A 14,344-nucleotide genomic window follows, 5' to 3' on the forward strand; every position below is an offset into this window, starting at 1 on the left:
TTACCCTAATATTGAATAAAACTACTGCATACTGAATAAAACAACATTTATCCTGCAGAGGAGTTGCTTATATCTCGTGACAGTGCGTCTTCAGCTGTGCTCCATACGTGTCTCTCGCCTCTCCCCTAATCACTTTTAACCGTCATTACCAATTTGCAAATGATGGTGAATAACTACTCATCATGAGATGTACAGTATTTCGTAATGTCTTTAATCTTATTATGTTTCCCATTGTAATTGTGCAATTTGTAATGTTTTGCATGGAAGTGTGCTGGTGTGCGTTCATGAATGATGGATGGTGCGTGCACCTGCCAATATGACTGTTGACAATGCGCTCTTAAAATAACATATAAACAACTCACCATAGACTTCTGACCAGGTGTACAATAGCGATTTTTAGACAATGCGCCAGGCCCCTCCCTAGGTTGTTAATTGCCACACCCCTGGGCGCATTGTTTAAAAAATAAACGTGCAAAATACCGAATTAAACTTTGCGCTGGTGGAAAACAAGTTTTACGCCATGTGCCAGAGTGCAAAATACAGCCCTTGGTGTTGTTTGTTTGTTTGTTTGTTTTGATGGCATTTGGCCATGTGAAAGACACTTGTTCATCTAAACTATGTAGTTATGTCTTCTTGTCTGTGTCTGACTGTGAACCCTACACACAAATGTAAGTAGAGCTGTCAGCGCATAATTTCACCACCTATCTTCCCAACAAACACCAGTTAGCATGCTGCAGAGCCTTTATCAGTGCCAATTTGCTGTTTTTGATGGATGCAAGGTTTCTGCATGCCTTTCAAGTAGTTGGCTGATTCACTTTAGATTGTAATCATTTATTGCTGCTAACTTGCTGCTTACTAGAACAGGTTAAGCCAATGTTTTTACAATACAGACAGACACACACACACGACACGCACACACACTGTATATAAACTGTTTTTTGTAAGTGAGCTGCTTAAACACATTCTCTAAAGCAGGAGTAATGTATTGAGCTTTCTTATCATCAATCATTGGGATTATAGGGCTTCAGTTACCTGCGCAGACACATTTTATGAAATGTGAAAGTTTTCAACCCGGGGAGTCGTCCTAACAAGAGATGCCTTGTTAAATCTCTGTAGCTCTCAGCGCCCAGATACTGTTTCATAGAGGGAGATATACTAGCCCTATGGTCAGTAACAGGATACATGTTTAGACCCAGGGGGTTAAATGATTTTTCAACACTTTCTGGCAGCCCTGCAGTTCTTCACAGTGGAGTATGATTAGATGATTAACGTTAATTAATTCAGATTATAACAATACGTATGGATCAATCTGTATTGGTATAATGACAAGTTGACTGGACTGGTGTCTGCTTACAATAGTGAACACTACTGTAACAGAAATGGAGAAAGCAGTGAACCTATCCCATCAATTTGCCAAAAGTCTAGTTAGTATTTAGCTGTTGATTTGCTTCATGGTTTGTAGCTGTTTCCTCACTTTTGACCTGCTTTCTGCCTGTCTTCTGTCTCTCTATTGCATTTCTAAAGCAAAATGAAAGAAACAAAAGTATCTTCAGTTAGACAATTCAATTTCTGTTAAATTGTTACTAATGTATCATGCATTAAGATGTAAGACTTACATCAGTCAGAGTCGTAGTTACTTTGTTTTTCTTGAGAGTGTCTAATATGTGCTTTGTGGTATAATTTTTGAACATGCTATGAAACAAATTGAAGGAGCTCTACCCCAGTTTAGTTAAATTACGATTTCCCTCTTAGCCAACTAAAATGACTCCAGAAAGAAACAAGGTGTGTGTTGCTGGCTCTGCTCAGTTACTTGTGACTGTGAGCTTTTGAGAGACAAATATTAATACAATAGCTATTAGTACAACAGTATAAGTAGCAGTCAGTGTAAGTAGCAGTAGCAGTTGTAGTCGAATGTAGACCTCTACTTAAACATTAATCAGACTGTAGTAATAGAAGGTAGTACAACAAACAAATATGATTTAAGATGGACAAAGTTCAAATAAAGTGATAAAAGTCATGCATTTGACTAGAATATCCCTATCCTCATAGAAAAAAAAACTTACCTCTCCCATCTGTTATTTCACCATATTAAGGCAAATTTAAAGTAAAAATACTGATAGAATAAAAGGCTGTTGCTGGTGAAGTAGAAGATCTCCTTAGAAAAACTGCAGACATGAAGCAATGCAATATTCCTTCATATATTTATATACAGTATATTTTTATAAACAAATACAAATAAAATAAAGATGACAATGGACATGCTTGCTAAATTATATTTCTACATTTGTTGAAACTCACTTTTAATTATAGCTATGTTCTTGGTAGAATCCACCGAACATCTGCCCTTTAAGTGGATGTCAGCTTTGGCAAGTTGTCAGTCCCAATGATTTATGGAACGTCCCAATCATAATGTTTGTTTCAACTCACATGGAGTTGTTCTAATATGACAGGCTTATGGAGATATTGGTTGTCTTCTTTGACTATATTAAGCATAGAGATATTTCTGGGGACTGGCATGGCTGCTGTCTTGGGATTCATTACCATAAAGAGGGAAGGATATTGAATGCCAGCCTTATATACTAGATCTCTGTATCGACAAGTGCTAGTAGCAGCCATCTGCCCTCATCCTGTCAAGTGTAACCCAGGAGTTATAGCTTCTTCTTCTGAGGTGAGATGTCTGATCCTGTATTAGGTGTTACGGCTGGTTGATGTATTTATTGCTTGTTTGTCTTGCTTGTCTTTTCCTGAAGATGGATAGAGGCTTATGTTTCAGGTTTTTGAGCTAATTGATTGTTTTGATTGTTGTGAACAGTTATACAGGAGCAAATATGCTTTATAACATTAGTTAAGGTAACAAAAGGGGACTCAGGCATGATTGTTTTCCTAATATGCATGATATTTAAAATGAACCATACAGTATATAACATGGGTAATTTATTTTGCACCCATTCATTTGTTCCCTTTGCCTAGTTGGTTGTATATATGAAGCAACTTGGGATGTGATGAAAATACCTCCAGGTTAAAAAAGAATCAGAAATATATTTCAAAATATAATGTATGTGAATTTGTTTGTATGCATGTCCATGAGAAAAATATTCACTGGAAACTGTAATTTATCAACCAGAAGTGAATGGCTTCAGACTTGAATATTAATATTAATTTCCTGAACCTCAAAAATTAACATTGTTTTGAATAACTGAGAGGAACAAATTGGTCTGGCTTAACAATAACTGATCATTGCTGAATATTTCTTGTGATGCAAGGATGTTCCCATATATTTAAGCAATTCAGTATCAGTAATTTTACAATGTTTTGTGGATGTAGTTCACCATACTCACTAAATCACTCATCTTAGTGTGGAAAGCCCTTTGAAATGAACTGATTTGTTGGAGAGTGCAGTAAAAAGTCATTAACACTAAGCCTAACTATATATTGAAAACACTAAATCTATAGAATATGTTGTATGTGTTCATTAATTAAGTAATTAACTATTGCATACATAGCACCTAGGGCGAATTAAGCTGAAGTGGAGCCAAAACTGTTAAGGGTATTAAAATGGTCCTGAAAAAGGCTCAGCTGTCTCCACGGTTACTCTTCTGTCCCTCACTTTCCACAGTCCCCCACTGTCCCTTTTTTATTTTTGATATTTGAGCCAGTCGACTAGCTTCCTCCTTACCCAGTGTCTCATCCATCCAAAGAATGGTCTAGAAGTCAGCGACTGGATCATGTGTCCCCCTCGTCACTTTGTACAGATGATACCCGCTGTTGATCAAATGATTCCATTCCAAACTCCCTCACACCGACTTAAACAAGGTCGCCACAGTTAAATACAGTCTTAAGCACAAGCTAAAAACATGAGAGCCAGTAACATGTGTTAGCACCTAACTAGAGATTATCTGTTCCTGTGCAAAGCCAACATCCATTAACAAAGTTTTACAGCATGAGTAAGCGAATTGAAAGCTTAAGATACTGATCTAGGGATCTAACTGTCCCCTACTATACTTGGAGGAGGTTCTTTTTTTCTGATGGAGACAGTTGCAAGATGTAAGATTAATGAAACCTTTATTTTGGTTCTTTCTATGCTTCACAGACTGTGACAAGACAGAACTGACAAAATGGCTGAGTAAGTATTGCCCATTGCACATAGTCCCTTAAGATAGTATGCCTTTCCCTGTTTGCTTTGGCAGTAAGACATCTGTTTCTTAATCCCCAGTAAAAAGATGTCCTCAAGCCGCAGATATCATCTGAAGGTAATATGATCCCAGCACTGGCAACTGCAAATTGTCTCAAGCTACTTTTTAAGACTCTTCTGAGTGTTTATCCTTTTCTTAATTTTCTTCCATATCTTCTTTGTCTTATTATTTCAATTCTCTATTTCTGTCATTCTCTCTCTCTCTCTCTCTCTCTCTCATTTCTATGTGCCATTGATTCTCTTACAGAGTTTGATGCTCCAGATTGCCCAGGACAGGCTCAAGCAGGAGAAACTGGACCTTGTGACTGAGAGGGAGAGGTACATGGACGAGCACTGCCCATCTCTAAGCTTGCCATATGGTGTGCAGGAACTCCAGGTACAAGCAGGGTGGAGTATTGGCCTTACCTTCTAATTGTTTTTATTTACATGTTGCAAGAAGGCTATCAACTTTATTTTTCCATACCAAAACTTGAAATATAATAGGATGAAATAGACTCTTCAAAAGCTGATGTAACATATGTCATGGAATTCAGTTGTATAAAATCAATCTTCAATGACTTCCAAGTGAGAGGTTTTGATTGTTATATCCTTTGATATATAACCCAACTGAAAGGTAGTCTACGCATGGGAAGCAACATAAAGATATACAGCCTAAACAAAACAGGCGTTTCACCACCAAAATATCTTACAGATTTGCTTTTTGTTTTTTTTTGCTTTTTGCTTAAATTGAGTTATTAGTGCTACCCAACCTAATGGGGGTAGGTAGCTGAACTCTTGACCCTAATGTTTTTCTTGCCATTACTTCATGTGCTAAGGCTATGTTTGGTTAAGGCTATGTACCCATTCAGTACAATTTAAGAAATGGTAGGCTTTGTTGTTCATGTTTGTTAGTTCATATAGGCTAATGAACAAAATCAATTGCTAGCAAACAAATTGAGCAACCAACCACACTGGTGGAGGGAGACCAATTTCAATGACCGTCTCCCCATCCTTTAACTATGGTCAATGTTTCTTTTTTTTTTTTAAGTATATTTTTTGGGCTTTTATGCCTTTAATTGACAGTATAGTGGAGAATAGCAGGAAGTGAGTGGGAGAGAGAGTCGGGGTGGGATCCGGAAAGGACCATGGTTTAACATCAACTATGGTTGATGTTAAACAGCTGGCTGGAAATGCACACTATCTTGGTTGCCCAGTGTTGACATTCCAAGGAGAAAAATCCAGGCAACACTTTATTAAGGACGGTTCCACTATTAAATCAGTTAGGATAATGAGTTTAAGCTAATCAGTTAGGAGAATGAGTTTAAGCTAATCAGTTAGGAGAATGAGTTTAAGCTAATCAGTTAGGCGAAGTTTCCTCAGATGTGGTGGCCATATATGCTACATATAACTTAAAGGTATCAGTAGTGTGTTCGATGGGGAAAATGCTGATATTTGTGAGGCTAATAGTTTCCCTTTCATTTCCATCTTATTATTATTTTTCTGTAGACAGGCATGATTCATGAGGCTGTCATGAGTGTTGCACTAGCATTTTTAAGCTAAACAATTGTTTCATATTTCACTGCCATAGGATTTATGCAGGAAGCTTCATCAGACCATTGACAGGATTGACGAGGAGAGATATGACCTGCAATCTAAGTTGACCAAGGGAACCACAGAGGTATTTATTGTATTCAATTCATAATCAATAATCATAAAATGTGTTAGCAGGTTACCAAATTTATGATATCAATACTACTGTTGTCAACAGGTTGAAGACCTGAGGATCAAGGTAATAGAATTGAAAGGTATGAAGAAGCCAGCTTTGAAGAAAGTACGTATGTCTGCAGATCAGATGCTTCAGGCTCTGCTGGGCTCCAAGCACAAGGTGAACTTGGATCTGAGAGCCAACCTGAAGCAGGTGAAGAAGGAGGTCAAGGTGGAGGTGAGTGTTCGGGGTTCATACAGCAGGCACACACGCACTCACTCACTCACTCATTCACTCACTCACTCACTCACACACACACACACACACACACACACACACACACACACACTCACTCACTCACTCACTCACTCACTCACTCACTCACTCACTCACTCACTCACTCAGACACACACACACACTCACTCACTCACTCACTCACACACACACACACACACACACACACACACACACACACTCACACACAAATTAATAATATGTGAAATTTATAGGCTGCAGATCAAGTTGGTGACTGGCGTCAGAACATTGAGGACAAGGCTGGCATGGGTGGCAGGAAGAAGATGTTTGAGGGCGCTGAGGCATAAATTTGAGAGGTGAGTTTTTGATTGAAAAATTAGAACATTCAAATAAGCACTGAAAAGTACATAGACACAGTTTTGTGGTGAAATGCAGCCAGCATTATTTCCTGCATTGAAGTCTATTTGGCATAATTGATTGAAAATCAAATCTATTTTGAAAACTCTAGCTACCAGAGGGTAGATGATAGCCCTGATATGTGATTTCAAAGATAAAAGAAGAGGTGTATACAAAACAGAAACTGAACCAGGGAGGAGTTTTTAAAGTCCTTTGATGGCACCAAATAATATCTGACTCTCATATCTTCCCAGACTGCAGATATTGGTGGCTGGCGTAAGAACGTTGAGGACAAGGCTGGCATGGGTGGCAGGAAGAAGATGTTTGAGGGCATTGAGACATTTCCTGGACTTTTTTCCCTTCAGAGGTGTCTTGAAAGAACATGTATTGTACACACAGTCTTAGTCGTCTGATGAGTTTGTCTCATCACAAACTGTAGTTGGAGGTTATGAACTGCTTCAACTTTCATTGTCCTCACTGCATTAATGACCATAACACATTCATAGCTTATCATGATCTTATAATAAAAAGTCTTATAAAGTTAATTAAGTTATCACCGTAATATTGTTTTCATGTTGTTGTTGTTTTTTTTCTAACTCACTCTCACACCCTCACTCATTCATTCCTCCATTCATTCATTCATTCTTTCAACATGAAATTCATTCATGAATGGAGGTCATCTGTGGGTAGTAATGAGTCATTGGAGAGTTTGGTGTCCTCAGAATAGGGTCATATCTATTAAACGTGAACACAGGAGGTCACTACACTCTTTTGCCCCCTACAACATATTACATTACTTGTGTCACATGTCACTTCCTTTTCACCCAGACAGACAGGCTTGTGCATTATTGTAATTAGATAAATTGAAAAGCATTTCAGGAGAGAATACATGTATGACATGGCAGGAGTTTCGTGGCTACTCCGACCGCTCTGAATGGTAAGTTTGACTCATTTTTTTTCCCTAAATGTTAAAGGTCAGTGTAAGATTTCAAATTATCCTTGTATCAATCATTATTGTAAATACAATGAGTCAAGACAGCCACGTAAAGTGTACATGAATTTCTGCCTCCTTTATAATAGCCTATTGACTTTAAGCCAAGGATAATGTACTAAACATTGATCTCTTTTGTTAGAAATGCCCTTTGACCCAAGAACCTATATTTGAAGGCCTGGAGGTATTTAAGGAACTCACCGTCCCATTGGTCTGAAGGAATCCCTGCTTCCATAAAGAGGTCCCTGAATTTGTGCTGAGCCGTCAAAGGCCCTGCTATAAAATCCCATTGATTTGTCCCTTTTGCGTGGCCGGCCAGTCTTTGCCAAGTCTTCATCCGAGTGTTTCCAGCCCCTTCACTTCATCTCATAGGTGAGATCCTCCACTCTCTGTTTTTGCCTTTTCTAACTGTTATGTAACATGATCAGGCACTATTGTATTGCAAAGTGGTCTAAACTAATTTCTGTAAAGTATCTCATAAAAGAGATGCTGAAGAAAATCACAGACATGAATAAGGAATAAATCAATTCACATCATGGTGGTCTCGCTCCAAAACAGTTATGCAAAATTAGCATATGTGTGTGTAGAGCTGACAGCACACACATTATGTAGCATTCTGAAACAGTAAAGTAACATACTGTCACAAGAATATGATTCATGTTTGGGATTTTCTCATGGTTAGGCCCTCTGTATGGGCGTAGATAGTATTGATTTTAATGTCAATCCCGTTATGACTATCTGTATGTAATTCAACACATTTCTGATCTGTAGTTGGAAACATGATTTTACACTTTTCCCTGGCATGGATCTTTTTTCATGGACTTTTTTTGCTCTCACATTCATAGTTCTTCAGACACTTCTAATCTAAAGTATTTTAGGCATCTGTTTTGATGGTGCTTCGAACATGTGTTCATATACAGTGAGGCTCATACGTTTTTGAACCCATTCTAAAGTTGACTAAAAAGAGGAATATAAAAACATATTTTGGAAATGGATCTTAATGCCTTAAATAAAAAAATAGGAATTATCCAATCTTTAAGGCCACCAATTTTCTTTGTGAATAATGTATCGTAAATAATGAATAATGTATTGTAAATAAATAAATGTTCTTCCTTAAAATACAGGGGTCATAAGTATTTGCACCCCTATGTTAAATTCCCATAGAAGCAGGCAGATTTTAATTTTAAAAGCCAATCATTTCATGGATCCAGGATACTATGCATCCTGATAAATATACAGTTCCCTTGGCCTTTGGAATTAAAATAGCCCCACATCATCACATACCCTTTACCATGCCTAGAGATTGGCATGGTTTTATTTCAGTTAGCCTAATAGCTGGTTTGATTTGCATTGAGAGATGATCTTAGGGAAAGCCAGTGCCAATTGTGAGATATGGTGAAGGGTATGTGATGATGTGGAGCTATTTCAACTCCAAAGGCCAATGCGAATACTTATGACCTCTGTATTTTAGGAAAGAACATTTATTTATTTACGATACTTTATTCATTAACAAAGACAATCGGATCCTTAAAGGTTGGATATTTCCTCATTTTTTTACTTAAGGCATTAAGATCAATTTCCAAAAGATGATTTTACATTCTAGCCTGGCTCCGCCCTCCTACGTACTTCTACTACTGCTTAATTTTCATTTCCCTTCAGTACGTCGTCTGGGTCTGCGGTATATTCGCGGGTTTTCTCCTGCAAAAATCTGCAGGTCCAATCAGCGAACAGAGGGAGTGGCTGACGTTGACGTTGACGTTGAGGTCGTGCGCTAGTTTGAGCCAGACATACGTCACGACCAAACGTTAGGGATTGGTTATGGCAGATCCAGAGTGGCTCTGGGCAGATCCAATAGTTTTAAACTTCAACAGAGTACTCGCCTTCAAGGAAGTTAACGCTTTGCAATGGAAAGTGGGCAGACTCTTTGTACATTATGAAATGTATGACAGTCTGGTAGGACCAGGCTATTTATATTCCTCTTTTTAGTCAACTTTAGCATGGGTTCAAAAACATATGAGCCTCACTGTATATTTATCATTGTATAATTGATAAACAATTGACAAAGATGATTATGACTGACTGATTGATTGATTGATTGATTGATTGATTGATTGATTGATTGATTGGTTGGTTGGTTGATTGATTGATTGATCAATTGATCAATTGATTGATTGGTTGAGTGGTTGATTGATTGGCTCATTGATTGATTGATCAATTTAAATCAGCTTCAGTTTTTACGCTCAGCTTTTGGACTCTGGTATGTTGCTCTTGTACAAGGGCCATGGTTCCAGAATTGTATAGATTTTAACAACAAAAAAACTCTACATTCAACACATTTGTAGTATGTGTCTGTAATGACTTGTCCTCCACTGATTGAATGATACTGTCTTATTTTAGTGGGCCTTTCAAGTGATCTCTTCTCAACCCGGCCAAAGATGCATGCCTGGCCTAGGATTTCAGGTGTTAATGACATTCTAAAACGGAATGCGTCGTAAATTAGCAGATGGAAGGCGTGACACCTGACCCAACTCATCCAAATTTAGGTGCAGGGTGCAGAGTGTACGCCTCTCCCCAGTGAGAACACCCCACAGTAAATGGATAGGGTTTCCCCTCAGTGGACTGATGGAATGAGACAGGTGTCTAAAAAGCAAGTCTGCAAAAAAAGCAGTAGTTTAGTTTAAAATTAAACTTCAAATCCCACTTTGTAAGTGACATGATGGTTTTTTTTCCTTTCATTACACAGGCTGTGAGAACCAAAACCAGCCAAGATGTCTGAGTAAGTATAAAGTGAATAAGAATTCATTCATTGACTTTGATTTGGAGAAAAATTTAATCTGTATTCTCTACTGTGCTGTTTATGTTTACCTCAGTAGCAAAAAGATGACCTCATCCCGCAAGAATCATCTGAAGGTAGGCAAGAGCAACACATTAACTTCTGAACTTCTTTGAGAATCTCTCTACCCATTTATCCAAGTCTGTGATTGTAATTCCTCCTCTCCACTTTCCTTAAAGAGCTTGCTGCTCCAGATTGCTCAGGGCATACTGGAGGCAGAGACCCAGCAGCTGGCTGAGGCAAAGGAGGAATACCTGGCCCAAAACTGCCCTTCCCTGAGTCTGCCAGGATCCATGGAGGAACTGCAGGTATATTGCACTATATAACATGTTTAAGTCCATTTAGACCTCTATGGCTTGGCTTCTCTGTTGACTAAATTGAGGCCTGGTGTTATTTTTGACAGCTGTTGGTCAGGAAGATGCACCAGACCATTGAGAAGGTTGATGAGGAGAGGTATGACACAGAGGCCAAGGTTGCCAAGACCAACAAGGAGGTAAAATGGGTTGGAATTACCAAATGAACATTATTTAAAATCTCACCAGAGGTTATGTTGGTTGATTGACACATACTTTCTCATGACGCAGATTGATGATCTGAAGCTCAAAGTGGTTGACCTGAAGGGCAAGTTCAAGAAGCCAGCTCTGAAGAAAGTACGTATGTCTGCAGATCAGATGCTTCAGGCTCTGCTGGGCTCCAAGCACAAGGTGAACTTGGACCTGAGAGCCAACCTGAAACAAGTCAAAAAAGAAGTCAAAGAAGAGGTAAATAAACCTATTAGTTGCATCAAGTTGTAAAACTATTGGAATGGAAAAAGTGGAGGGGGAAGAATGAGGGGGGGAATGAATTCTGCTTTATGTGAAAATCCTCTAGTCTGGAGATACCGTTGGTGACTGGCGTAAGAACATTGAGGACAAGGCTGGCATGGACGGCAGGAAGAAAATGTTTGAGGGTGCTGAGGCGTAAATTTCCGACACTTGGCAAAGGTACTATATGCATATGTATGTCACACAGATTTATGAACTCTTCTAATTGCAGCTACAATACCATAAGAATTACATGAATTACGACAGTCCTGGACTACAGTCAACAGTATTTTGTTAGTGTGTGACTAATTATGCCTCTGATATCCAACGGATACTATTTGGGACTTTTTTTCTGTTTCTAACATGCATCACTAGTCCATCCACTGATAGGTTAACACTTCAAAATGAATAGTTGCTTTAATGGTCACTACCAGTCGCCATGGCTGACCTTAGAGGGATGCCTGTCCTACCTTGATGGTCAGTTAGAACCAAACGTCCTTCCCAGACGAGCTGACACTGACACTTTATAATAGGAGAACAGGAGACAGCAGTTTGACTTGTATTTTTACAAATTTGTAAATGTCCTTGCATAAAAGTGTCCTCCAAATAAATGAAAAGTTGGAAAAAATAGTTTTTATTCCACAATCTTACAATAATCTAAATTTATTATATTATTATATTATCCTAACATTTTTGTCAAATAATAACATATGTCTGATAATAAAAATAGTGTAATATTCCCCCCTATCTGGTGCTATAGCCAGTGTTATGTAGAAAAATGTTTGGAGTATCCTGTCCCCTTGTTAATAATTGACAATACAGCATTGCTTAGTAACTGATGATATGCAATCGCTGTAAAAAATTTAAATGTAAATTAAAATTTTAAAAATGTAATTTTCCATTTTGTTGTCTTCCTCTGAATTCAGATTTTGGTCTCTTCAAGAGCACTGGTGACATGGCATTGACAGAAGAAGGATGATGTTTAAAGGAATTTAACTGGAGCTTCTCTGAAAAGCTCCTAATTATTAAGGCTATTTTTTACTATAATCCAATCCACCTTACAACAATCCACATGTCTTTTTTCATTCTGTTTCATAGGCTAGAGCACACGATCCATATTAATGTACAAAGTGTGTGTTAACTATTCTATTCAGTATTTCAGAACTGTTGATTTAATGCTGTACAATATAGTGCATTTGTCCAAATAAATGAAAAAATGTATAAACTGTAGCTTTCCTCACTTCAATTTATTATTCCTCATTATTTACACATGGTACATAATCTATACAAGGTGTGTGTGTGTGTGTGTGTGTGTGTGTGTGTGTGTGTGTGTGTGTGTGTGTGTGTGTGTGTGTGTGTGTGTGTGTGTGTCAGACTGAGGGATGGTGGTGGGTGGGGGCTGTTATTAAATTAGTATGAACCATGATCTTTCCTTACCTACTGCACAATGTCTTACTTTCTAACTTCCCACATCTCCACCCCCAGTTGTGCCAGTTTACTTCAATAGCTCCTATACATCTTGACCATCATCTAGACATAAAGGAACTGTAAAACTGTGAAAGAAACGGCAAAATGTTGTAGTTTTGCCTACAGTGCTTCCTTGCTATGTGCAACCTCACTGGTCTATAGTCAACCCCTCTGGAGTCTTAACACTCACCCTAACACATGCTCTCTCAAAAGGGTTTCCCAACAGCTGCAGATAGCACACTTAGGAACATCAGAGACTTTGGAATAGTGGCACTTTATTGAATGACAGAAATACCAAAATACCAAAAGGCCAAGACTGATTTGCTTTGAATGTTTTTAATTATATTAAACCCTTACTGATGTAATACTTATGGTAATATTACACAAGGTTTTTAATGAATCTATTTGTTTTAAAATATTCCACTCATCTGACAAAATATTTTCACAGAAATCTCATTTGAAAAACATTGCTTCTTCATTCCCCCCACATCCATTTAAAACGACAGAACGTTTTTAGTTAAATCTGTTTGTCTTGACTGTGACATCTCTTCAAAAGTGTTGCAGCATCGCCCACTCGTGGCCATTTGGGTGGTCTGCTTCTTCTCAGCGCTGCTCCAGTAAACCCCCCCTACCCCTTGGTCCCGCGGACTGTGTGAACTCTTGGCCCTTATTTGGCTATGTTCTCTCTTCTAATGGCCCGTTTGAAGACACGGCACCCGTCTTAAGTTACACCAGGGCGCTCAAATAGAGGCAGCCCAAGCAGTCGTCTTGCTAAATATAAATGTCCTCCAACCCTGCAGTGCTCTTTGCAAGCGGACACCCGGCTATCTTTGGAGCCCCAAGACGTCTTCAAGGCCGCAGCTGTAAGACGGGCATTCTTCCGGGGTGCCCGCGGCCAGCTCCAGACCATGTGTGGGCCTCTGCTGCTGTCCAACAGGGCCAGCTGGCCTGGGTGAAATTGATATGGCATTAGTCATATTAATGTAACTTCTGTTGGTTTGATTAGGGTTTGTTGAGTTGTTTTTGTTGTATTAATAGAATGCAACATTAATTTGCCATGTGTTGCCCAAGCATATGATTAAAATTAAGCATGGCAAATGGTTGGCATATAATGGAGACTTAAGGATCTTCTATAGTGAGTCAAAGTGAAATAAAATCACACTTTAAATGTGTTAATCACATCTTGTGTGCCAGTTCACAAGGTTGTGTTAATGTTGTGCATTCCATGATGAGTGAAGTCATGGTTACCATACACGTACATGTGTGAGAAAACACGGCCTGAACCAGCTGGCTAGCAGATAGGTGTTAGTGGGCCAACTTTGCCTTTTATGAGGTAAAACAACAGCTGGCTTGCTACGACGCATTAAAATGGATCGGTGGCTCACTTCTGAAAATAGACCCAAAAAGTAATTCTGCAAACACAGATGCTGAGTAACTGGCTAAACATGTTGAACACATGGCAAAAATATTACCATGTCCAGCGCTTACCCTACCCCCCGTAAGACACACATTTCCCCCAGACTGTAGCCTAAGGATCTGAGCATGATCTGAGGAAGATCTGTTACTGTCAGCTTCCTCTGCCTTTCTGTCTCCCTCTGAGACGGAACGTCAGAGAGCAGGCGAGCAGAACAGGCCGCCATTAAGACTTTCTTACCGTATTCAGGTGTGGCCTGGATTGGTTCACGCCTTTCTGTTGAGAACCCAAAACCAGCTGAGACACGTC

General features: G+C 38.9%; 2 protein-coding genes across 4 annotated transcripts; both read left to right on the forward strand.

The window, feature by feature from the left end:
* The first annotated feature begins 2,593 nt into the window (after positions 1-2,593).
* Positions 2,594-6,922, forward strand: LOC125302991 (troponin I, fast skeletal muscle-like). 2 transcript variants are annotated; one of them, XM_048256421.1, is made up of 8 exons: positions 2,594-2,668; positions 4,091-4,123; positions 4,214-4,250; positions 4,440-4,568; positions 5,760-5,849; positions 5,940-6,113; positions 6,386-6,487; positions 6,782-6,922. In XM_048256421.1, the coding sequence occupies exons 2-7, from the start codon at positions 4,116-4,118 to the stop codon at positions 6,476-6,478; spliced, it is 531 nt and encodes a 176-aa protein (XP_048112378.1). In that variant the 5' UTR covers positions 2,594-2,668; positions 4,091-4,115; the 3' UTR covers positions 6,479-6,487; positions 6,782-6,922. The 2 variants fall into 2 exon arrangements, with proteins under 2 accessions (XP_048112378.1, XP_048112379.1); XM_048256422.1 differs by lacking the exon at positions 2,594-2,668 and adding an exon at positions 3,926-3,944.
* Positions 6,923-7,781: 859 nt separating this feature from the next.
* On the forward strand, positions 7,782-12,384 carry LOC125302990 (troponin I, fast skeletal muscle-like). 2 transcript variants are annotated; one of them, XM_048256419.1, is made up of 8 exons: positions 7,782-7,890; positions 10,262-10,294; positions 10,389-10,428; positions 10,531-10,659; positions 10,755-10,844; positions 10,936-11,112; positions 11,222-11,334; positions 12,081-12,384. In XM_048256419.1, exons 2-7 carry the CDS (start codon positions 10,287-10,289, stop codon positions 11,312-11,314), a joined length of 537 nt encoding a protein of 178 aa, XP_048112376.1. In that variant the 5' UTR covers positions 7,782-7,890; positions 10,262-10,286; the 3' UTR covers positions 11,315-11,334; positions 12,081-12,384. The 2 variants fall into 2 exon arrangements, with proteins under 2 accessions (XP_048112376.1, XP_048112377.1); XM_048256420.1 differs by having other exon boundaries at positions 7,807-7,890; positions 10,392-10,428.
* Positions 12,385-14,344: the final 1,960 nt, after the last annotated feature.

Source organism: Alosa alosa, chromosome 11 (assembly GCF_017589495.1).
Source record: "Alosa alosa isolate M-15738 ecotype Scorff River chromosome 11, AALO_Geno_1.1, whole genome shotgun sequence".
NCBI lineage: Eukaryota > Metazoa > Chordata > Actinopteri > Clupeiformes > Clupeidae > Alosa > Alosa alosa.